Source organism: Aricia agestis, chromosome 19 (assembly GCF_905147365.1).
Source record: "Aricia agestis chromosome 19, ilAriAges1.1, whole genome shotgun sequence".
NCBI lineage: Eukaryota > Metazoa > Arthropoda > Insecta > Lepidoptera > Lycaenidae > Aricia > Aricia agestis.
This window is the reverse complement of record NC_056424.1, coordinates 11737279-11763985: the sequence shown is the minus strand read 5'-3', so window position 1 is coordinate 11763985 and position 26707 is coordinate 11737279. Positions and strand designations below refer to the sequence as shown.

At 37.3% G+C, this 26707-nt stretch overlaps 1 protein-coding gene across 7 annotated transcripts; it reads right to left on the bottom strand.

Moving 5' to 3' along the window:
- Positions 1-455: 455 nt before the first annotated feature.
- Positions 456-14115, bottom strand: LOC121736671 (two pore potassium channel protein sup-9-like). 7 transcript variants are annotated; one of them, XM_042128009.1, is made up of 10 exons: positions 13828-14115; positions 13602-13713; positions 12623-12983; positions 8643-8798; positions 6018-6144; positions 5403-5593; positions 4856-5043; positions 3921-4035; positions 3418-3502; positions 456-1498 (listed from the first exon to the last, which is right to left on the bottom strand). In XM_042128009.1, exons 3-10 carry the CDS (start codon positions 12747-12749, stop codon positions 799-801), a joined length of 1689 nt encoding a protein of 562 aa, XP_041983943.1. In that variant the 5' UTR covers positions 12750-12983; positions 13602-13713; positions 13828-14115; the 3' UTR covers positions 456-798. The 7 variants fall into 7 exon arrangements, with proteins under 7 accessions (XP_041983943.1, XP_041983942.1, XP_041983944.1 ...); XM_042128008.1 differs by having other exon boundaries at positions 13939-14115; XM_042128010.1 differs by having other exon boundaries at positions 13982-14115.
- Positions 14116-26707: the final 12592 nt, after the last annotated feature.

Below are 26707 nucleotides of genomic sequence, written 5' to 3'. Positions count from 1 at the left end.
CCCAAAATATAGAGCGAAGCCACATTTCACTATTGCGTTACGTCATTGAAACGGTATAACACAGCCTTTCCCAAAGTGGGTGATAACGCCCCCATGTGGGCGCTGAAGGTCTAAAGGGACCCAGAAAACAATGGAGGCGTTATGTAGTCGAGGCTTGGGGGGTGATTTTTCTCATCTGGAAGCATTTTAAATTGAAACAATGGTAAAACATTTTTTTTTAAAGTGGGCAGTAGACAAAATAAGTTTGGGAACACCTGGTATAACACATTGTATACCTCATCTAATTGTCTGCGTATCATTTACCCTTCCGCTTCATCTCCTGACCGTCCTGTCAAATAAACTAGGGGTCCTATTCTAATGCCTGCAAGCTTAGCATAACAACAGTAGAAATGGGAAAGAATCGACATACTGTCAGATTTTATCGACAAAATGGCTGATTTCCATTGTCTGTCACTTTGTCTATTCTTCAATAGAAAGAATCCGTTTCTATGGTGACCATGGTAAGCCTGCTGGAATGCCACTCACGCATGAGACAGCATGTTTTTGTGCGAATAAGACAACCTGCGCTTGAAGTAAACATTCGATTAATGACCGGAACAATGCGGCTTCGCTCTAACGCCGCGTTTAAAATGAGTCGAACATTCGGTTACTATAGTCTACGGGGCGTCTTGTGCAAAGCTTTATACAATATCTACAGGAAGCCAAGCATACAAAACGATCTATGTGTAAAAGCTAAAACTACCCGCAAGTCCATATACTTAATTGGCCCAAGTTTCCTAACCTAATGCGCTCACAACACTATATGCTCGCTCGGTGCGACGGGAGGTTAAAAGTTAGGGTGTCGTTGACGAAATACTGCTCTTGGGATTCGTCGTCCGGGATGTAGTAGCCATAGCTGCCGTCGTCGTCGTAACGCGGGAGATCGACGAACTCGTCGAAGTCGGGATCTAAAGATTTTCTTCTCTTCGCGAACAGAATCGATCCGTCGAACGCGTACTCGTCGTCGAAGTGCAAAACCGCGTCGTCGTAAAAGTAGTTTTCGACGCGTTTGTTTCGGGTATTCCTAGCGATATTCTTCATAAGCTTCCGTCGAGCGTAGCTGGACTTCTCGGATTCTTCGTCGACTAACGGATCATTGCTTCGATCGTCCTTCATATTCATGGAGAATAGCGACGAACTGAGCGGACTGTTGTCAAGTCTATTAAAGATGTTACGAAGCGGATTCACATACTCATTCTCCATATTATTCATTCCCTTCCTTAGCTGTTCCCGTCGTTTGGCGACCATTTCCCTGAAGTCCTCTGGCTCGAGCTGGAAGTCGTTGGTTTTGGCGTTCATATACAGGTAGCCGGACGCCGAGTTCAGTCGTAGGGACTGGGATCGGTTCTTGGAGGAGGATTTCTCGATGTACCGCGGAAGACCGCCGTAACCCTTGGATTTGATCTGCCTGATGTTGGTCGGCGGGATTGGTGACAGCGGATCGCGATATGGAATGGACCTGAAAATATTGTAATATACGTTGTAATTAAATGTAAAATTTTGTGGATTATAATATTATTTAGTTATATTGGTGAGCATATAAACTAAAATACTTATAAAAAATATATAAATTGTAAAATCTCATTACTATTAAGTGTACAGTGTCTACTGGTTGGTGAATGTCCCGGCTAACGACAACCTTTATAGCGACATTGTGCAACTGTTTTTGTATGAATCCTCAATTTCAAAACGTCTTCGAAACGTTACTTTTATAATCATCTATTTTTAATCATAGGGCTACGTAGATGTGTAGATGTCGCATTACCTTATTTGTGGTGATTCACGCTTACGTACTAAAGCGATTTTAATAACATTTTGCATGTATAGTTTGTGCGTTTTATGATGATATGCGTGACACATTATAATTGACAATAGTAGGGAAGTTGCCTAACAAAAATTAATCGATAATTTAAAAATATCGAATCACTTCGTAAAGGAATTGCTATCGAAATTATCGATTTCGTACTGACATTTCAGTGGTGCCGGCGATTTAAGATGGCCGCCCTTTTTATCGATTTGATTTCGATTCAACAGAGTCAATCTCTATTGACAAAAGTTTCGTTTCATGCATCTGACATTTTTCAAATGTTTTCGTAACAATATATATTTATTTATTTTTTATGAAAGAAGGGGGCAAACGAGCAAACGGGTCACGTTGCCCGTGGACACTCGCAGCATCAGAAGAGCTGCAGGTGCGTTGCCGGCCTTTTAAGAGGGAATAGGGTAATAGGGGAGGGTAGGGATGGGAAGGGAAAGGAATAGGGGAGGATAGGAAAGGGAATTGGGCCTCCGGTAAACTCACTCACTCAGCGAAACACAGCGCAAGCGCTGTTTCACGCCGGTTTTCTGTGAGAACGTGGTATTTCTCCGGTCGAGCCGGCCCATTCGTGCCGAAGCATGGCTCTCCCACGTATAATTTATACTCCTATTTCACAGTTAATGTTTATAATTTTATATTAATAAGTTAGCATTTAGCAACTTTTCATTTTTATTCATTTACAATTATAGGGAACATTTGTTTTTGTAGATGGAATATAATTTATTATGTTTTGATTTTTTTTTTGTTTTCTTGTTAAAAAAAACCCCGTAGCAAGGAATATGAAAACTGTCACAGATATCATCTTAAAAGTCCTAAAACCATAATATACCTAGCGGAATAGAGAAACAAAGGCAAGAGAGATGTCATTATCAGTAACACTGCGTGGTAAAATGAGACGTGCGATACATGACAGCAGCACTCTTTTTTTGACGTCCAGTCGGCACGTGCCGCACGTTGACAATTTAATCTCATAGAATTCATGTTCAATCATGCTTGTGTAAGTGTATACGTACACATATTTTTCACACAGATGAAAACCAATTTCGGTTTCGTTTGACAGTTTGTTGCTCTATTCCGCTAGGTATATTAACTTTATGCTTAAAACGCACAAACTATAATTAGCCTATAATCTATATTAAGTTTTACTGCGGGAAAATATCACAATTTATTTCCACTAATAATCCTCTGGCTTTGTAGTGTATTGATAAATTAAGATGGACACGCCTACAGATAGTAGTGGAGTTAGGAAGGGATGGTCGTCAGACGTCTGAGCGACACTTCACCATCCGCCGCCAGAGTAGTAGTGTTCTAACTTCTAATGTAATCTGTGTTTAATTTACTCGCCCAGCCATTGTACTATCAGAGAAGTTGATTCCTAGGCAGATGGGGGATCAACCCAGATTGGTCGCGTTACGTCAAACCCAGCCACAGATCACAATTAACAGTGAATTGACATGATCCGGCCAAATGACGTTGGTCTGTCAACTGCATAGGAATCAATTTTCTCGATGGCACATACTGTACAGGCTTCATAGTTTAAATTAATAAACTATACTTACTTGTGCGGGAAGCAGCTGCAGGTACAACTACACACGCTCGGCGGGTTGTCCTCGTCCAGAAACAGTTGCACCATGTCCGTGTCACCTGAAACATGGTTTGGGTTACTAATATAGGCACATTATGATAGATAACTTTACGATAAGCTCACTGATCGGCATCGTCGCAATTGACGCCTATGACAACAATGTTGCTACATAAGTTGTCAATGTTTTCCCTGGGTAAGCGTAATAAACCTTTTTCCTTTCTGCGTTAGGTTCCGAAATCAGGGATCGTGCCACGAAACGTTTTTGAGACTCAAACAATCCAACGATAATGCCGCGTTCTACTCTGACGTGAAATGACGTTAGAGCGGGACGCGGCATTCTCGTTCGATTGCTTGAGTCTCAAAACGGTGTCGTAGTAGGTCTACCAATTTAGTAGTTGCCCCAAAAAGTCAAAAGACTAACAAGAAAGTTTTCCCTCTATATACTCCACAAATATTCAAGATATCCATTAGCAATACCTGGTCGCATCAGCCGCGGCGCGGCGGGCAGGCGCGTGCCTCGCGCGACACCGCGCAGCACGTCGCCGTCCGCCGTGATCACGTCTCCCTCCAGCCGCACCGCTACTTGCTGCGCCTGAAATTTTAGTAATAAAACATTAACATCATAATTCATAATAGTGAAATTGAGTGAGATGTTGTTCGTAACTTCATAAAAAAAAATACTGACGCATAATGGGCAAAATGAGTATAAATGTCCAAAATACCCGGGCACTCACCTATGTAAAAGGACATAACGCTCATAAATGCCCAATATGGGCATATTTGCACTTCTATACGTGAAAACATACATTTGCCGCATCAAGTACTATGCTTTTTAGGTCCCCCGGCATCCGTACTTCCGACTCAAATTCAGCCAAGTATCAGTCAGCATTACTGGATCCCAACGTCCGCAACTATAGCTTACACCTGTTTCAACTCGTTAATTTCATAGAAAAGAGACAGCCATACCTGTTCAGCCTGCTGTTGGTCTCTCTTTTTTTATGATATAAGGGGGCAAACGAGCAAACGGGTCACCTGATGGAAAGCAACTTCCGTCGCCCATAGACACTCGCAGCATCAGAAGAGCTGCAGGTGCGTTGCCGGCCTTTTAATAGGGAATAGGGAAATATAAGAGGGTAGGGAAGGGAATAGGGGAGGGTATGGAAGGGAATAGGGTAGGGGATTAGGCCTCCGCAAGCGCTGTTTCACGCCGGTTTTCTGTGAGGACGTGGTATTTCTCCGGTCGAGCCGGCCCATTCGTGCCGAAGCATGGCTCTCCCACGTACTCTTTTCATCCTCAGTGTTCATTGTCACGAATCTCAGTACTAGCAAGTTGACGCAGGCCAGGCCACTATAGCCCAGGCTTAATATACCTGTTTCAGCTTATTACTATCACAAGAAAGAGACAGCCATACCTGTTCAGCCTGCTGTTGGTCTCTCTTCTCGTCCTCAGTGTTCATGGTCACGAATCTCAGTACTAGCAAGTTGAGGCAGGCGGCTACTATAGCCAGGCCGAAAAGTATGAAGATGAGAGCGAACATCACGTAGGAGGGTTTCCGGTTGAGAGCGTTGTCCTTCTGTAGGGCTACCATGTCGCCGAAACCTGAAATGTAAAAGTTATTTAAGTTTTTATTATATTTAAAGAAATTGATTCATAGCCTTCAATAGATGATGGAGATACGCAATTCGTTCAGACTATGTCAAGCCCAGTCGATATATCGCGACTAATACTAATTTGACACAATCCGACCAAATCATGTAGGTCCTCCATACGCCTCCAATCAAAGTAAGCCATGTAAAGATTTTTATACGCAAGGTGGCAATAATATTGTGTATGTTCATAAATTTTAATTTCACAGTTAGTAAGCTGGAGTTCTGCTCTGATGAGTAGTGACTCGTATGGTGCAGTTGTACAGCTGACTGAGACTGACTGACACTTGAGAGCGCGTTTGATACACCTACCGATGGTGGTCAGCGTGATGAAGCAGTAGTAGACGCTGTCGAAGTAGCTCCAGCCCTCGAACTTGGAGAACGCCGCCGCGCCGCCCGCTATAGTGAGCGACGAGAGCGTCGTCACCACGCAGATCAGGTCCACTTCGGAGGCGTGAGTCTGCTTGCACTTGAGAGCGCGTTTGATGGACTTGATTATTACGCTGGAAAGAGAGGTTATGGTGTAAAAAAAACGTTGTGGAATTGAAAATTTAGAATCCTTGGAAACTATAAACGAACCGCTTCAAGATAACTTACATGATAACATTTCTTTCGACACTGCAAAATTATAACCGGGTTACTGGCTTGTTGGTATAGTTATCAGATACCACTGTTAAGATTCGTTATGCAAAATTTGCAGATATTTGTCGGTAGCAGTGATTTGCTACCGACAAATATCTACCACTGTAACCACTCTCTATTTTCGTAAGTAATGGTTTGATTTTCAAGTTATTGGCAGTATTGGTATATTATTCATCATGCTCTTTAAAGGATTTTATGTTGTCAATACAGTCTAAACTCTGAATGCCTTGTAATCCTGCTTTATTAACGGATGCTGAGTGTTGACGGTTAAGCCCTTTCTCATACCTGCTGAGCCTGTTAACCCGTTCGCCGATGCTCTGGAACATGATGAGGCCGAGCGGTATGCCGACGATCGCGTAGAACATCGTGAACAGCTTGCCGCCGATTGTCGACGGCGTCGAGTGACCGTAGCCTAGAACATAACATAGATAGATAGATAGATAGAAAATGCTTTATTTGTACAAAACTTAGAAACTAATTTACAATTGAAAATAGTATAATATGAACCTGTAGAAACAGGCGGTCTTACCGCTGAAAGCGGTTTCTTCCAGACAACCTTATTAAGGCCCAATTTCACCAACGTCTGTTGGGGACCTGTAAGACAGAGAGCGATCTCGCGGTCAAGCGTTCAAGCGGTCAGTTTTACGTTCTTTGTGTTGTATTACGTTATATAGAGACAGTCACACAAGGGGCGTTCTGACTGCTTCAGTATTCCTCGTGTGTGACTGACCGCTCGAACGCAGAATGCAAACGCAGAACACTTGAACACGTGACCGCTCTCTGTCTGATAGGTCATGCTAAATGTTAACAGCTTGTTAAAATGTCATGTCTTCTTTTTCATTCATATGAAAAATAAAAGAGGAAACGCGATACTAATTCGAGCATTAACTTTAACAGACGTTGATGAAATTGGACTTAAAGAATATAAGAAAATCTTTAGGCATATTTTGTTTGTCGCCTGAAAAGTTTTAGGAGGGTTGTGTTTTTAACTGTTGCTTGGAAGGCATTGGAAACATCTTCAGTAGACTGTTTTTTATCTATGCCAAAAAATACAGGGAACTTTTTAAGGTAGGCTGACCATTTTTGACGTAGCCTGAAATATATTGGAAATACATACTTGTCGCACTACTCCTACTGCTTAAAATAGCAACGCTCCTTCTTCGTTTATCTCATTAATAAAAACAGGCGTTTGTGATAAGAAAAAGCCTGTTTAGTTCAGTGACGATTGCTCAGTGAATATTTTTAGGCGCACAAGTAGAATATTGTTAGGTACTATCAGAGAAGTTGATTGATAATTTGGTCGCGTTAAGTCAAACCAATCCGACAGAATATCACAGCTAACATTGAATTGACATAAGCCGACCAAATGACGTAGGCCCGTCAACTGCCTAGGAATCAATTTCCTCGATGGTACTTACAAGATGGTCTCTATTCTCAGCACTCTAAAATGGGTGCTTTAATATTTTTCTTTTAAAACAGCTTTCAGGATTCCATACAATGTGGTACAAAGGATTTGCTTACTACCTAAATACTAAATTATTATAAATGCTAAATTGTCTTTGCTTATTTTGCTTGTCTGTTACCTCTTCACGCTTAAACAGACGAAACTATTTTGATGTTACTAGGTAAAAAATATTTACGTAGAGATGTGCCGATTGTGACCTTGGCCGACTAGCCGATTAGTAGGTTGCAAAGAAGCCGACTAATCTGCCAAACCGATCATATTTTCGGATGTTTCCGTAACGCTTCTTTTATTGCTGATGCGCGGGGTGCGCTGCGCAGCATACGCAGCCTGCGAACGTGTCGGATCGTGTGAACGTCATGTCATGATACAGTTGATGGTTTTCAGGATATATTTTTACACGTCATCATATTGTGTAACATGCAATATTGCTTTTATAATTACATTATATTTTGTTAATACAAAATCACTCTTTTATATTTTAAACATGAATAAATTTTCGTTATATTAGTGTTTAGAAAAGAAGATAATATTATGTTGTTCTGTACCAAAGTATTATAACACTTTGGTACTATTTATATTTAATAAAATATGTCATAGATATTTCTTTACCAGCGAGTAATTTCAGACACAATGTATTTAATTTCAAAATAATCAAGGTTTTTCTTAAATGTAATTTCAATCGAAGACGGCACACTTTTTGTGTGATCGAGTCTGCGGCGCACATACAGTCTGCATGGCGCGGCCAAGGCGGCTGTATGTGCGCCACAGACTCGATCACACAAAAAGTGTACCGTCAGCGATCTCCCTAATAGTACAATAATAATAAAAAGCCGGATAGTCGGCGCTTTTAGCCAACTATTCACCGACTACAAAAGTGGCCGGATAGTCTGCTTTACTAGTCGGCGACTAGTCGGCACATCTCTAATATTTAGATTCTCAGGAAAACGCGTAATATAGATTGCAGGTGTCTTATTCCGAAAAAAAAAACAGTAAGTTGCTGGAGACCCCGAGGCTGCAGAAAACATATTTGCAAACTTATTCCAAGATTATTATTATTATGAGCCTGAACTATCTGACTGCTGGGAAAAGGCCTCCCCCAAATTTCTGTATGCATCCAGCTCATCACGCCATCTTCTTATAGGCCAGCCTCGGCGGTGGCGTCCGCCTTCGGGTGCCCACTCTGTTGAGATCCTTGCCCAGCCGCGGACCCGCCCAATCCCATTTTAGCTTGGCAGCCTTGACACGTACATACCTGTTTTAGAGCGCAGTATGGTGTTCCTTATTTTGTCCAGAAGTTTGACTCCTAACATGCTGCGCTCCATTGCCCTTTGGCAAACCCCGAGTTGGGACTTCCAATAAAATAACTATAAGATAACTAACTATTCCAAGAAAAATAATAAAAACGAAACAAAAAAAAAACATTTATTCCTCATCCTCATCATTACCAATGGTAGTAAGCACAGTGGTGGCGTAGTAGAAGGCGCCGGTGAACTTCCACTGCTGGCCGGCCTTGTGCGGCTCCGACTTGAGCACCACTGTCTCCATCACACGGAAGTCCTCCTCCGTGATGTTGTACTTCCGGATTATCATGCCCTCAATTGCTGGAAATTAAAAAAAAAGTGGAATGGGTATGTAAGATCAAAAAAAACAAACAAAAAACAAAATAATACGTTTGTTATAAATTATAACAAATATAATCGACACAGAAAATCTGTGTTTATTAAAAAGGTGCGTTTTCCGATGGCAATCCGGATAATCGCGAATCCGTATAACTGAGGGCCGGATAATCGAGTTTATACAAGGTGTAACAAAAATAAGTGATAATACTTTATTATTTTTGTTACACCTTGTACACGAATAGAACTCTTGGCTCCCTTACTATAAAGGTTAGGGGAATTTATAGTACGTTCACCAATTTGAACGTTATATACCCATGGCCATGGCCCAACGGCCATGATAGAGCCATGATTGCGCTGCTAACAATTTGCATGAGCATTAGCAATCGACGAGTATGCCTCTCTATGCGATCGTAATTGCCCATATTGGTCCATCATTGCCGTAAGCTTAAGGCGCCTACACTATCCTATTCCCTTCCCTTCCCATCCCTACCCTCCCCTATTACCCTATCCCCTCTTAAAAGGCCGGCAACGCACCTGCAGCTCTTCTGATGCTGCGAGTGTCCATGGGCGACGGATGTTGCTTTCCATTAGGTGACTTGTTTTCTCGTTTGCTCCTTATTTCATAAAAAATGGCACACAAGCCGTCCCTCGTCCGTTTGGCTACAATCCACTTTTTGACAAAGCTTTCTATATCAAATGGACGGTTTCAACAATTATTATAAGAACTTTGGATTTGCAACACGCCATTTGGAGGGCAAGCCGTTTAATCAGTAGGTAATCAGTAGTGTGTTCAAAACAATGATTTTCAAACTCTTTTATGATGCGTCATGCTATCCCCCTGATATGAAAAATTATTTCGCAACCTCTGGCGACACAAAAGCTTTGAGACCCTCCAGGGGGTCACGACCCACAGGTTGAAAAACACTGGTATAAAGGCTTAAGCATTATAGACAAACTTGATTATAAGAAATTGTAAGAAAAACATAAAACCAACCTTCCTTGTAGGTCAGTCGGAAAACAAAACACAAAAATGTACCGCGCTAAAAATATACAAACCTAGAGAATGCATTAGATTGACCTATATAACAACCGTTGTTTTAGCTGTCACAACCACAATATAAATACGCACAGTAACATAACTCAGTTGTGTTCTAAAAATAAAATTCACGCAACACAAAGACTTGATGGTCTAGAACAGTGTTTTTCAATTGAAATACCTATACTGGCGATCCCCTCGTGTCATAGAAAGCCAAAGAAATAATTTTATTAAAAGGTATTAGGTAGTGATTTTTTCCTACTTTGATATATTTATCTATTATAATATTTCATAATAGATAAATATACCAAAATATTGAATAACTAGCTGTTGCCCGCGACTTCGTCCGCGTGGACTTCAGTTTAAAGCGCGCGATGTCAACAAAATTGATGTCAAAAGCTTTAATAAAAAAAATCCTGGTACCCTAAATCAAAACAGCTGTGCAGTGTCAGTAGGGTTGCTGAGGATTCCTCTTCCGCTTCCTCATAATGAGGAAGTTCCGCAATATTTTGGGTTCCTCAACCGTTACCGCATCCTCATAAATAAAAAAAAAAAAATCCTCTTCCGCTATCGCATCCTCAAAATTTAGGAGGAATTTATGAGGAATTTCACTGCGCATGCGCGTCGCGTATCCATCTTTTTGGTGTGCGTGTGTTGTGTATGTTACTGAACATCTCCTTAATTGCTGGACCGATTTTGATGATTCTTTATTGTGTGTGTTTTGAGAATGGTTTAGATTCATAGTTTGGTCCACTGGAAAATGCCCTTTTAATTATTTTTTGTGTAATGTATATACCTAGTTATGGATAGACAGGACAAAGACTTTAGGGTTGGGTCCGCTAGTATTTATAATTTCCTATCATCCTCTTCCTCAAAAATATCACCTTCCTCATCCGCATCCTCTAAATTTACGCGTTAAAATTCCTCTTCCTCCTCTTCCTCATAATCACTTCCTCAACAACCCTATTAGTGTGCATATAATATTTCAATTTTTTAGATTAATCTTTATATTTTATGAAAATTTTTTAAGCTTATTTAGCCCCCCAATTACACAACTTTACCCATAAACTATTTATCATTGATAGGTTTAAGGTTACGTCACTGCATAGATAAAGTACTGATTTAATAAGTAACGTATAAAAAAGAAATAACAATCGAAAAAAATTAACTATACGATAATACCACCTCTTATAGAACGACTTCTGGGCAAGCGTTAGCGCGATGTAGGAGACGCACGGCGCCATCTATTTTGAATTTTTGGAACTAACTTAATTTGAACAAATTTACGCATTTTCACCCCCTTACAACGCTTTTTTCCAGTAAAAAAGTAGCCTATTCCTAGTAGTATATCCTTTCTCAGGCTTTAGAATATCTGTATATAAAATTTCATTACAATCGGTTCGGTAGTTTTGGCGTGAAAGCGAGACAGACAGACAGATAGACAGAGATACTTTCGCATTTATAATATTAGTATAGATACCAAAATATTAAATATTGTATTTGTTTAGATAAGTAAATAAACGATTAAAAAAAAACTCAACTTTTTCTTTCTGTCGGCGACCCCCCGAGTAAGGCTTCGCGACCCCCCTAGGGGTCTCGAAGCGATTGAAAAAACTGGTCTAGAATGAAGAATATTTTATACTATTTATACTGTGGAACAACTAAAAATAAACTTGATCACATTCGCTATTTGTCTGATTTTTTTTTACTTGCTATACTTAATATCATTGCATAATATATTGCATCACAACCCCTGTGATCACATAAAAAATTAAAATGTGGATAGTTAATGGCTAGTAGTAGACAAGTATAGAATAGAATAGAATAGGATAGAATAGAATGGAATGGAATGGAACGGAACGGAACGGAACGGAACGGAACAGAATAGAACAGAATAATATTTATTGCATGAAATGTTGTATAAAAAAGTTCAGCCACCATATCCAGGTACCATGTGCTTACAAAAACTGACACATAATAATACTTATTTTAAAGGCTGCCAGAGATTTGAATATACTTGTTGATATGAATATACTGTAAAGGTGTTGATAGGAATAGCTCACAATTGACATAAAATATATTAATGTGAGCTATTCCTATCTCTAGGAGGGCAAAACCTAGATAGATCAAATATTGGGAACGGCCATTAGACTGCTTAAACTGCGACCAACTTTGTAGTTTTTTTTTATTTTTTTTTATTTAGAGTAATCTCCAAGGATAACATGCTAATGATGGTCTACATCTTCCTCATTTGATAGTCAAAGTTTCAATCCATAAACCATTTAGAATCTAAATCCAATTTACTCTAATTAAAAACACAAAGTAATTATTATTGTGTTTTATTAGAAGTACTATTGAGAGTAGCAGAACGGGGAAAATTGTTTAAACTAAATTATACATTTAAATTACTTGAAATATCAAAAAATATTTGCCTTATACGTGGGAGAGCCATGCTTCGGCACGAGAAATAAATACCAAGTTCTCACAGAAAACCGGCGTGAAACATCACTTGCGCTGTGTTTCGCCGAGTGAGTGAGTTTACCGGAGGCCCAATCCCCTAGCCTATTCCCTTCCTTTCCTTCCCCTATTCTCTTCCCTTCCCATCCCTACCCTCCGCTATTATCTTATTCCCTCTTAAAAGGCCGGCAACGCACCTGCAGCTCTTCTGATGCTGTGAGTGTCCATGGGCAATGGTAGTTGCTTTCCATCAGGTGACCCATTTGCTTGTTTGCCCGCTTATTTCATAAAAAAAAAAAGATAAAATAGTTACCTTGTAAAACTTCAAATCGATTTCTCTCAGTCTCAGATTCCAGCGAGTCGAACACAGCGGCACCGACCAACAGGTATGTGAATGTGCACACAATTAACGATAGAGTGCGAACATTTTGCTTCTTCATCACTGACGAATGACTTGGCCTTAGGGCTTAAGGCCCACTAACACAATTCACTCATACAACATACTAAGTGACCATAATTCTACTTAATTTTGAATTTCATTATCTATGTTTACAAAAACTACCATAATTGTATATCTAGAGTGAAATGTGAGGATATCATGGCAGCTTGATCCCGTTGAGGAATGATTGAGGATTATATTACATTTCTTTGTCTGTTGACTCATCTGCCACCATCTAGAAAAATAAATAAATTTTAACTAAATAATGAGGGTTCCGTTTGCCACCAGGCCTACTAGACAAGTGGCAAGCGATTATCATAAACCCAACAAAATGTATGCGATTTGACATATAAATCATCGCTTCGCTAGCGAATACTAATGTCAAATCCCATACATTTTGTTGGCGTTTACGATAATCGTTTGCCACTTGTCTACTAGGACTGGTGCCCCTATGTAGCCGGGTCTATCTTTTCAAACTGCTATCATATGTCACAATAATATGCCTATTTGACACAATAGCCCCTAAGACTACATAGTCACACTGGTGGCAAATGGAATATCAAAAACCCTCATTACAATGTGGTTTGAAGCAGAAACATGTTATTATGATATTTTAGTATGAATTTAGTCCAACATTTTTACAGACCTTACTAGAAAATTAAATTACAATGTACATTGTAATTTGTACATAAAGTAAAAAAAAAAACAAACTTGACATTTTATAAGTATAGATTTTTGTATCTTTGTAGGTCTGAATTCTTGTTTGATTTTTCAGTACTTACAGGAAATATTTTAGCACAAGGTAATAAAGATAATGAACAAAATCACACTTGAATTAAAACAAAGAACTCACCATACATCGGATGCGCGAGCTCGCGATGTTTTTCCAGTTAAATCCCAATTGTAATTGTGCATCTCGATAGGCATTTATAAATATTTAAATTAATTATCCGCAAACCTCTATCCTAAAAATAACATTCACTTTAGTCCGCATTCGAACCCAATAGGTCAACTATAAGCATTCATAATTGGGTCAAACGTTGAGACAATAATTTACATTTAACGACACTTATTTGTACCACTAGAACACGGCATACTATTATCGATTACATTTTTCGCAACCCATTTAAAATGTATATGCAAATTTAATTATTTTTTAATCGGGTCCCTATGCGGTATAGCTGTCACACCTGCTTTTCTTGATAACGATTTAACTCATATTTCCACACTCACACATTTCATTATCACCTCGGAATTACTTCGCCCGTTTTATGTACCATCGTGCCATTGATTAAAATCTCCGCAATTATCAAATTAATAATACAAAAAACTCTGCACTTCCTCAATTCTTCGAGATTGACCCGGTTAGGGTGGCCAGCGCCGTAAATTTTACTTTTTAGCTGCATTTTAATTTTTTGAGACAATTTATATTATTATTGTTTTATTATTACAAACAATTTAATAATAAGAAAATATTCATAGAGTGACATGTTTATTAAAATGCAATATAAAATAAACTTGGACTTAAATATCAACAAGCTATTTTTAACGATAGCAATTTCTTACTAGGTTTACTCTTCGAACGTAAGATGGCGTTATATTGCCGCAGGACAAGACCCTCTTTGGAATACCTTTGTAATACCGGTGTAATATTTTGACAAGAGATGGCGCCCTAAGGCACGTTTCAACTTTCCTTGCTATGGTAAATTCGGATTCGAGGTAAGTGCTAACCACAGAGTACTTTATTATACTGGGTGCTAACTGCTAACCCTATAGGCAGCTATTATATTACTTATGTTTATGCCGTATTAAAACATTATAATATTATGATATTCTAATTTACTTTCATTCACTGTACGCACCCTCGGCAAGAAATTAAATAAAAATAAATATAAAGATCTACCATTCTACGCTGTATAATATTATAATATCAAGTAAGTAACAAAATAAATGTACGGACTTAGGTATATTAAATAATATAATTTTTGGCATTATCAGATAGGTAGGTAGGTAGTAGGTATAGACATAAACAATACTATATTATATAAGTACAAAAATTACTTGACAGACAAGGACAAACTGTGTAAATAACTAAAATGGTTGTATTCAGTAGGTACCTGCGTAAGAATTATTATAGCACAAGCATACAGCTACATTATTATAAGTTAGGGTGGGTTGCACCAGAGGCGTAGTTAAAGTTAAAGTTAAGGTTAAAGTTATGGTTATGTTACATAACCAATACATAAAAGCTAAATTTAGCCTTAACTATACATAACTTAAGTATAGTTAAGGCTAAATTTAGCTTTAACTTTGACCGGAGAAATTGACAGATGACAGCACCTGGTCCAACAAGGTTATAACTGAACGTGGGCGGGGGCGCTGCTGGTAAAGGTGAACTGTCAAAAATGGCGTTTTTGTATGATGACAGCATTAGTTCCTTTTTTCGCCACGTGCATTTAAAACGTTGTCGAGCTCTATGTTTATAATTTATTTGGTTTCTTGATGGCGTCCATTTTTAACTTTAAGAGGATTCCACACCGCCCTTTTTTCCATACAAACGTTGTCCCCTGTTTCCTCCCTAGATAATGCTAGTAGAGTTATAATTTTTTTCCTGAATATCTATGGCCACTAATACAATGTCCCTATGTTTTCTTTTTTTTCATAATTTAATTATTAAATAAGATATGAACGTTCAAAAACCCAAAAAAATGGCCGGATTTTCCACTGTGTTCAAACGTCCAGAAAACAGATTTGGCTAGATTATACAAAAAAAGCAAAACATAGGAACACAGCTCAAGCCTTTTTTTAATCTTTAATGAAAAAAGTACTTAAATCGGTTAAGTTTTGGAGAAGGAATCAGGGGACAACGAATCGTTGATTTTCTGGATTTTCTGCAGTTGTCTCTATCGCGTTCTGCCGTCTGCGGTATAGGCTTGAGGCAAGGGAGACAGCTATAGATATTACACGTACTTTTTTTTCATTTCTCTAGCCCCTGTTGTATCCTCTTAACAAAAGATTTGACATTTTGCATTGTAGTTAAAGTTATAGTTAAAGTTACAGTTATAGTTAAAGTTAGTTGGTGCAACCCAACCTTACTCTATGTAGCATACTATCTAGTTAGTATCTACCTATTATAACGAGTGAGAAGCGAGTGAGGCAACAACGAAATGTAAAAGACAACCTTTAAGGTTTCATATTATAACTGTGCCTATCTGTGCACAGCCCTAGACAGGACAAGCGAAGGGAAAGCTAGGGCTCGCTTTCACATCGTGACCGGACCTGGCTAAGGTCACTAGACGCAGTTTCTAGCTGCTGAATGCTGACAGCCCTTCCGTGCCTGACACTATTTTAATGCGTACTAAATAGGTAGGTACATGGGCGTGCCGAGGGGGGGCACGAAGGGGGCCGGTGCCCCCCCTGGATCATGTTGACGTCCCTACTAAGTATCTCATCTAGTACTTTTATCGAAAATCTAGTAGTTTCATAGAAAAAATATCTAGTACTTTCATAGAAAAGTTATAAAAGATATGAGCAATTCTTTCACAGAAGACGTAATAAATCGATTTACCGATGACCCTCAATAAAATTACTTTTAAAATAGATAATGACGTATAAGTACTCTGGTTAAAGAAATGATATAAAAAATATGTACTTACTTATAATTTTACGGGTTCCGTACCCAAAGGGTAAAAACGGGACCCTATTACTAAGACTTCTTTGTCTGTCTGCCCGTCTGTCTGTCAGCAGGCTGTATCTCAAAAATCGGTATAGCTAGACTTCTGAAATTTTCACAGATTATGTATTTCTGTTGCCGCAATAACAACAAATACTAAAAACAAAATAAAATTAATAATGAAGGGGGGCTTCCATACAATAAACGTGTTTTGTTTTTGCCTTTTTTGCTCGATTTCAATAATGGTAACAATTAGACACTTGAAATTTTTATAAAATCCTTTATTATACGTGTATTAATAATTAATAATAATATTGAAATAAAATAAAAAATGAGGGGCTCCCATACAAAAAACACCATTTGTGGCTTACTAATTTTGTTCTATAACGGTACGGAACCCTTCGTGCGCGTGTCCGATACGCACTTGGCCGATTTTATTTATTTGTTATATAACAATTAACAAAAAAATCTGATTTGCACCCCCCATGCAAATTGCCCCCTCTGGTCCACAACCTGGGTACGTCCATGGGTAGGTACAATATATATACATACCACAGATATCAGGAACAAATACATACTATCATGGGCGTAGCGAGGAGCAGTATGTCCCGCTTTTTTCACTTAAAAAGTTCCAAAGTCCCGACTTAGCATAAAAAAATCTGGCAACGCTGCATGAAACAAACGATAATTATTGATTATCATCTATTCTAAATATATTAATTAATTCCTCTTAAATCATCATTATCTTCATTTACATCAAGTTTTAAATTATAAATTACTTTATTAAACCTGTAACCTCGCCGCCGAAATTCGTTTTAAATCTCGCGGGAACTTGTATTTTCTTTTCCGTTATAACAAATTTCCTCTCAATGCATTCAGCTGTGAAGACAACAGACAGACATTTTCCAATTTATAACATTAGTAAGGATTTCAAATTAACAGGATCACATTAAAATTATTAATAATAACATGGACTTTGACATCACCTCAATGACGTCATTACAAGATCACCTCAAAAAAACAAGCAATAAATCGTAAACAAAGAATTACGTCAGCAGTGACCCAGAACTTGAAGAAAGTCTAGTCTGCCCCCACTAGCTTTCTTCTTGCTGTGTGGCCACGAACACAGAGGCTGACGTTTAAGGCCCTTCCCCAACGGAGATTCCGTAATTTACCGTATTTAAAGCCTTATAAACTCATAATTTGAAAGCTACAAAGTTATATTAAAATGCAGCAATAATCTCCAGTATATTAACATTCATTTCCCCGTTTTAAATTTGCAGCGCCATAAGGCAATGTGGCCACGCTCTAACTGGGTATCACTGACAAATTCAACAATTTACCTACTGTCAATTATTATAATAATGACGTGTGTGAAACTAGACTTCAGTAGACCTGGTGCTGCAGCTGGGTGGAGTTGAGTATGCAAAATATGAGTGATGTATTCTCTGAATGGGATTAACCTCACAAAAAGCATATAGATTATGATTCTGAATCTTGTCAAGAGGTAGGTAACATACTGTCCTTTGCCTGTGGTTGCCTGGAAGAAATTACTTATTAGTAATAAGGCGGCCATTGTGGTACACTGTAGTTATAAGTTGATAATTATTGTTGTTTTTTTTTTACTTCTTAGTGTGTGCACAATAAAGAATATTTATTATTTTATTATTATTATTATTATTTATTATATGCGTAACTCATATTTTGCATGCTCTTTTACAACAAATAATTTATTGTAGTTGTCAGAGACCGATCGACGAGACAAAATATGGTGAGGCAAAATTGTCCCCTGATTAATTTTAGTTAGTTTTAGGGCCATATTATCGATATCGAAGTGTAGAAAATATGCTAATACTTAGGTATAGATTACATTAAGGGGTTGATTATCTCATCTAGTTTCAAGAGCGAAATAAGATATTAAAAAAAATGTATGGGAGTTGACAATTAGGTAATTGTCAACTCCCATACATTTTTTTTAATATCTTATTTCGCGTTATGACGCATTGCTAGGGTCAAGCGCCATGCGTTTGCGCCACTTAGCGATGCGTTATGCCAAATTCCATAACCTTTTAATTATCAAACTTCCCTGTCAAAACTAGCGAATACAATATGACGAAGAACTGTGCATAAAATCTCGGGAAACAATAGTATTCTAGTAAATATTATAATCATTTTACTAAGAACAGAAACGCCAACCATAAAATAATCCAGTCGAACCTAAATGTGCAGGTTATTATGACTTAACGGTTCTAGAACTTACCAGCCCTTTCACTAAGAGAAAATCATGAAAAGTAGGACTAAGACACAAATATAATATAATGACACAAACAAGTTGAAATTTACATAATCCATAGGATCAATGTTTATTTGACCTATCAGTATCTTTGGAAAACGTTTAAAGGACGAATGACGAATAATAAAAAACGTGATTAATGCTTTATTTATTTACATAAGTATACCTAGAAACAAAAATATACGAAAACAAAACAAAACGAACTAAATGAAAATAAATCAATGACAAATTTTAGGGGTATAAATGATGACAGTGTTTCTTCTATGGTCATATTATGTCACTTTGTATATTCTTTAGTAGAAAGAGACTGCCCTTGGCAGCCATCATAATCGTAGCTTTAAAAGTAATTAAATAAGCGGACATCATAAAAATTATCGTGCTTACTTAATTGATTACTTTATACATTCTAATCCACTTATAATAGTGATTTAACAGAAATTTCTCCTCATTTATTCACAACATAAGTAACACACAACTGTAGTCTGTATAACATGTTAATCGTTTAATTGCTCTAAAGTGTGCCATCGTCACACATAGCGATGTGCCCATTTCACCCGCTAAACACCTTTCTTCGGCGCACGTACACGCAACGCACACATGCGTGCTACTCACAGTGTACGCGGCGCGCGTGTGTAGCGTACGCGGCACGGTTGTGTGCGCGTTGCGTATACGCATGCAATGCCAATGCCAGGTTACGCGTACTTTTACGCGAATTACATGAGCGGAAAGCGGTAGGAACTGTCCGGACTAACGACAGATTCGTGCATCACGGTATTATTTTTAATACGTAAGTAATGCGTACCAGGCACGAAAAATTTCCGTATGGAAACGGATGTGATGGATTATCGGAATTATCATTAAAATTATGTAAGAATCAAATAAACAACTGTAGCAGTCTTACAGTAGAAAAAGAAGAGACATAATTCCATTTTTTATCGGATTTATTGGTCAACATTTCTACCACAGCATCTCCTGTGTTGCTAGGGTAGACACTGGCAACCTATGATGTTAGGAGCCCGTGGATCATGCTGAAACTGTCGTCGGACCTGCAACGAAATTAATCACAAAATGCAGCAGAAATTGATGTAGGAGGAGTGGTTATAGCGAGTGTTCTAATCTTCTAGAAAATACAATATAATTACTATGTAAATCTTTTACTCAGTAATTATATTGTATTTTCTAGAAGATAGAGATCTTTTACTTTGTCTATTCTTCCATAAAATTATGCTATCATGCTAGTGTAAGTTAAGAGGGAATGTAACACAAAGGTCGGAGGCTCGGAGCAGGGGGCGCTACGAGCAAATACAGTAAGTAAATAATAATCCAATCAAAATCCAACATGTTGCACGTCATAACAAAATATTGACAGAAACGTTGTCAAACTTTTTATTTACAGTTTTTGCTGGTGCTGCCTCTAGCGTGAAAAAATTGCAGTAAAGCCTAACTTACAGGTCCTAACTTCTAAGTCCTAAGGAAGGCAGTAGTGATAATGATAATGAATTATTAAATTTATATATTAATTTAACCATTGACACTGTTAAGTACTATTAAATAATAGTTATAAAGTCAAGGCGATCAAAGTACACACAAATTGCAGTGAAAGCTTAGCTACTGGATAAAGTGCGAATGACAGTCATTGATACTTGCGCTATTTTTTCATGATTTTGTATAAAATAACTTATTATTATAATTGCGTTTTAGATAATTGTCATTTAATATTATAGATGCATATTATATTGTATATATTTTAATTTATATTAAAAAGTTTAAACTTGTTAATAAAAAACGAAAATTGTTAAGACTCCTAGTAAATTAAGGATTCACAATTTTATTCCTAAAACTTTAACGTTAAATTCACCAATTCTGATATGTACAATGATATGCAAATAATCTGCTGACGAATAATGACAATGCCTCAAAATATAAAAACGTATTACCGTTAACCACTTATGAGTTATGAGTTATGACTCACAGAGCTTTTGTAATCTGGCTGATGAAATATAAACGTAATACCTATTCCAAACATTAAATTCTATTTATTTCTATAAAAATCATAATTTTTCTCAAACTTTCAGAGAAAACTGTTAATGTCTTCGGTCTACAAAATAATTTGCTTCTTACTTATAAAATAACTCTATACAATATACATCTAACTTATATAAGGTTAATGTAATATTATTATGAGTACAATCAAAAATTCATTTGAATATATCAAAGACTCACCTTTTGGTTGGCACACTAAAATGTTAGCACCCAAATACTTTAGCACTAAGATTAGCTTACTTTAGCACTAAATATCAAGACTGTATATTACTCTAGTACTTAGTGTTTAGCTACCAGCTCTAAGATCTTAAACTTGGGAAAGTAAGCACTGAAGTGGGTGACAGCTGACACTGGCTAACGGACGTGAATATTAAAGGCTCAAAATTATTCAATCCTCATCACATTTAGCTTTACTGAAATTGATTATGATGAGCCATCATAATCAGTTTTAGTATATTACCTAAATGTTGCCCGCGAAAATATTCGCTTTAATACCTTGATCGTGGAAATCGCAGACTGTAACGATTTTTTCAAGTTTAAAACTTCATATTTCTCAAATGGATCCCTAAATCGGAAAATCTATAATACTTGTAATATTTTTTAAAAACGTATCCAACGACACCCCACACGGTGGAGTGGGCACAAAAAAAATTTTCATCCCCACTTGATGTGTAAGGTCCGTTATAAAATTATTTTTAAAAAGATTTTAAACATACCATTTTGTCGGCACCATTATGTGCATTCATGTCGAATTACAGCTTTGTAGGTCCTATAGTCTCTGAGCAAAACCGCGGATAGACAGGCAGACAGACAGACAGACAGACGGACGGACAGACCGAAACTATAAGGGTTCCTTGTTGACTACGGAACCCTAAAAAGTAAAAAATGTATTCGAAATTCAAACAAACTTCATAATATTATGTATGAATGACCCAACTTTTTTCGTCATTAGAATTTCAACATGGCCATAACATACAACGGTACATTTGAAATCAATAAAGTGAAACTGGTGCAAACAATGACAATGGCTGGCTGGATAGAAAAAAAGTTGGTGTTCTAAATTCGATTTTCCCACACGTAACGTTACGCGGGCGGCCATCGAGCGCGCGCCGTTATTCGAGGCAGTGACCTACATCTGCATTTTCGCTGTGATTCTGTTCTTATCTCTTTCGACGCATCCATTGCTAGTTTCGAACCAGCTGTGGAACTTTCGCGAAGCGAGCCAGCGATGTATTGTAGCCACATGGTATTATGTACGCTGTATTAATCAGCCTCATTGTTAATTTCTCCGATTATAACATACATTGCTGGTTTTCTACCAGCCTCACAAGTAATGTTTAGGTAAACGCGCATTGTATCGAAGAGCATAATATTGTTCTCTATACCAAATTGACCGCTTTCTGATTTTGAGACGAGAAATTGCGCTATCACGTTCTTATTTTAAATTATTATTGTCTTACGGAGGTACGTAACAATTACGTTATGAATAAATGGGTCAACCTTGAACTCAATAAAAATTATTTCGTTTTTACGTCATACGTGCTTGCTAAAAATATCAATTTTAGTTTTAGGTACGTAGTTGGTACTCGTAGATAATATAAGTAATAATAATTAAATACATTTGCCAACGAAACTTATCTATATTCAAATGATGAAATGGTTTTAGTATTGAGTATGGCAATTATTTCTTTGCCTAAACATCTATACATAAGCAGTAAATTATAACTATAGATGCTGGCGGGAAAGATTCCGAATTATTCCCGTCGAATACTTCGGAAGTATTCCGAAATATTCTGACACTTTGGGAATATTTCAACTGTCAAAAAAAATGAGGAAAATTGCGCTTGGAAGCTGTAAACTATTTATCTTTAGTTGTTTATCTAAGAATATGTGATGCCGGTTACTAACTTTATTAGCCAAGCGGCGAGAAACGGCTTTTTTGGCTTATTATCATTACTAGCGATAAATAGCGGCTGGTAACGGCTTGTCACTTTTCTTTGATAATACCTAATCATATAAGTTCGTTTATTTTTTATGGTTTTTATTCTGATTTACTTACAATAAAATATTTGTATGGATTAGTATGGATAGTATGGATATAAGTAAGTAATTAATAGGTAAGCATAGATCCTCGATCCCATTAGCCATTACTAATTTATAATAAAACTAGATGACGCCCGCAACTCCGATGCGCCAAAATTCGTTTATCGCGCCGGAACCGTACATTTTTTCGGGATAAAAACTATCCTATGTCCTTTCTCGGAACTCAAAGTATTTCCATGTCAATTTTCAGCAAAATCGGTTCAGCGGTTCGAGCGTGAAGAGGTAACAGACAGACAGGCAAACAGACGCACTTTCGCATTTATAATATTAAACCTAGAAGTAGGTATAGATAAACAATTTATATTTTACTTAAGAACGTAATGTGCCGCTGAACAAATAATTCACTCAACCACCACAAACCACAAACAAACACGTATATTTCCATTGAATTATTCCGGCGAAATATTCGACGGAAACATTCGATTGCGGGGTACGAATCTTTCCGCGGGGTGAGGGAAAACTTCTCCGGGGAGCATCTCCCTTCCGCGCCGCCGTCACCCGCTCACACGACTCGCTCGCCCGTACGAGCGGGCGACGGCGGTGCGGAAGGGAGATGCTCCCCGGAGAAGTTTTCCCTCACCCCGCGGAAAGATTCGTACCCCGCAATCGAATGTTTCCGTCGAATATTTCGCCGTGGCAGTCGGCGCGTGCGAAGCGGTGATAGCGGCCGGCGGGCGACGCTCTATGCGCGGCGGCGATCGATGATTTATGCAAAATACGATTTTTCAGCATAAATAAAAATTCATATTACTTAATTTTTTTATTCAATTCATTTTGAATAATTCAAATTTAAAGAAACTTTCCCAGAAGTATTCCGGAATTATTCGGAATGTTTCAGAAGTTTTGCAACTATAATTATAACGTATTAAGTTAAATTATAATTATTAACAGTTAACCACACCTAACACTTTATATAAAAGGTAAAGTTGATTGACTGACAGATCAACGCACTGCCCAAACCCGTGTATGAAACTTAAAATTTAGCTCACGTTTTCCCCTAGCAATTTAAGCATTCGTTATGAAATAATTTTTCGGAATACTACCCCAAAAGGTTAATTGTATGAGATCAAAGTATGTACTTATTTATAAGCAAATAGTAAATACTAAAAACTGTCTGACGTAAGCCGCAAAGCCAACATGGTGCGTTTCCACCGAAGCCATGGGCGTACTCAGGTTCTGGGCCAGGGGGGGGGGCAAATCAGATTTTTTATAAGCTAGGTGTGCATAAAAAATAAAAAATTATCAATTTTTTGTTGTAAAAATATTGTATTGCAAACGCAAACAAATGGCAAAAAATCGTTTTCTTAATTTTTAATTTTTATAGATAAAAGTACTAGATAAGATACTTAGTAGGGACGTCAACATGATCCAGATCGCTAAGCTGTGTTGCTAGGAATGATTTTTCGAGAACCAATGTTAATTATTTATATATCTATTTTAATTAATAAAATTCAATGACATGGAAAAATTATAATTACAATGACAATATTTGCACACTATGTTAATATTAGAATATCTCTGAACTCATAAAAAATATAAAAACATCTACTGCACGATATTCTTGGCAAATAAATAAATTTTGAATTTGAATTTAATAATGGGATCGCTTCATTTGCCTGATATCGCTCAGCGCATAGGGATGATGTCAATTTTGTACCATTCGATAACTTGTGTAATTTTAAGCAACTTTTGTTATGAAACCACTTTTATGAACGCAATAATTAATATAGTTATCGAACAAAGTTTTCTCACGATACCTACAATCTACTCTACGGTGACGTCATAACCGAGTAGCAGTTTGTATGGAGCATTTCGGGCAGGTCTATTTAATGAGATTTTTAAATTGTTCTATCTTGGAAAGTTTTTAGCCAACACTATAATTCTTTTACCGATGTTTCTATTTCCGAAAAGTCCCTTAATTACCATCAAGAAAGAAAAATAGTCATCATGGCTATTCTATTGGATTTCAGGAACACATTCCTGGTAACGTAGCTTAGCCCGTGTAAAAACGCAGCCTTAAAAGCCGGCACCCCACCTACAACCCCACCTACTACAATGTTGCGAGTGTCCAATGTCCATAGGCTCGTTTGCTCCCTAATTTTATGAAAAAAAAAATATAATAAACTAGATTTCGCCCGCAACTCCGTTGCGCCAAATTTTGTTTATCGCGCGGAGAAGCGTACATTTTTCCGGCATGACAAGTATCCTATGCCCTATCCCGGGACTCAAAGTATCTCCATACCGAATTCCAGCAAAATCGGTTCAGCAGTTTGGGCGTGAAGAGGTAACAGACAGACACACTTTCGCACTTTTAATATTAGTATGGAAAATAGACCTGAACTAAGCTATAGGGCGATATGAAACTGTACAACAGAATTACTGTACAGTTAAGACCGGTTTAGTTAATGCAGTAACATTAGGTTACACCTACAACCTTTCGCCTAGCGGTCTAAACATACATACATTAATGCCAATTCAATTTTTGTACATTTATATCAATTTAATAGGTATTAAATTGATATAAATGTACAATCCGGGAGTTGACAACTTTTTAAAAATAGTTTTAAGCGCTTCAGTTGTTTACAATAATACCTGTAAATTAATATTTTATTCATTATTATGCCCTAGAATGAGTAAAAAAATATTTTAAATACTGAATCCAAAATATGTCACAAAAACGCGGCATTATGGTCACGTGATGTGTGACGTCATCGTTCATGAAACAAAACAAGCGTAGACAGAGCAAAAGTGAGTTAAAGTGTTTAACCTAACAACTGTCAATTTTGTTTGACACTGAACGATGACGTCACTGCTTCAGATAAGCGTTTCCAATCACGTGACTTACAGTTAATAAATCCATTTTTTTTCAATGTAAAAGAAAATAAATCAATAATTATTTTTTCGTTACTTGTATTGTTTTAGAGTTTTTATCAATAAATCTATAAAATTTAATAATTATTTTAAAATTTTAAACATACTGTCAACTCCCGGATTGTACAACCATATTATCTAAAACGGTGGAAATTTAAACTATTTTACCAAAAAAAAAAAACGTCTTGGAGGCCATAGTTTTGTATAATATTGTTGACTTTTTAAAATAATAAGTAATAACCAATTTTTTCACTTTTGCAAGCGCCCCAGCGTCAAGAGTTACCTCATACAAAACTGAAAAAATGGTCTTTCAGCGCTGCTACTTTCACAGTGAACTCTCTACAAGTAACACACCCTTAAGTATTATCACTTATCACCAGCAGTATTACCGGACCTATACGACCTGCAAACCTTCAAGAAAAGAGCGTATTCCCTCTTAACAGGCCGGCAACGCACCTGCAGCTCTTCTGATGTTGCGAGTGTCCATGGGCGACGGTAGTTGCTTACCAGCAGGTGACCCGTTTGCTCGTTTGCCCCCTTATTTAATAAAGAAAAAAAAACTTGATTTGTTACACTCTGTATATTAATAGCAAATCTAGAAACTAACTAGAATAAAAATCTGTTATTGTAATTACTAGATAATTAATTATTATTTTTAACAAAAAATTAAAACCGACTTCAAAGGTAAAAACAATAATAACATCCTTATAATATGAACTAAAAAGTATTAAATAATTTTTCCTATCTAATAGTGCCTTTTTCCGAATTAGGCTAAAACTCTACTATTTCTGTACTCAATCTTCATCATTTTGAAGTCGGTACCAGATAGCTGAATCTCCAGTCTGCCAGAATATTTGAAACTTTTGGAACTGGCACCGACTTCAAAATGATGAAGATTGAATACAGAAATAGTAGAGTTTTAGCCGAATTCGGAAAAAGGCACTATTAGATAGGAAAAATTATTTAATACTTTTTA

Bases quoted from the DNA above. Each gene is read 5' to 3' on its own strand.
- LOC121736671 (XM_042128009.1), bottom strand. From the start codon at position 12,749: ATGAAGAAGCAAAATGTTCGCACTCTATCGTTAATTGTGTGCACATTC. The intron at 5,594-6,017 runs GTATGAGAAAGG...CTCTCTTTCCAG, and splicing joins CGGGTTAACAGGCTCAGCAG to CGTAATAATCAAGTCCATCA. The intron at 4,036-4,855 runs GTATGGCTGTCT...CTAAAATTTCAG, and splicing joins ACCAACAGCAGGCTGAACAG to GCGCAGCAAGTAGCGGTGCG.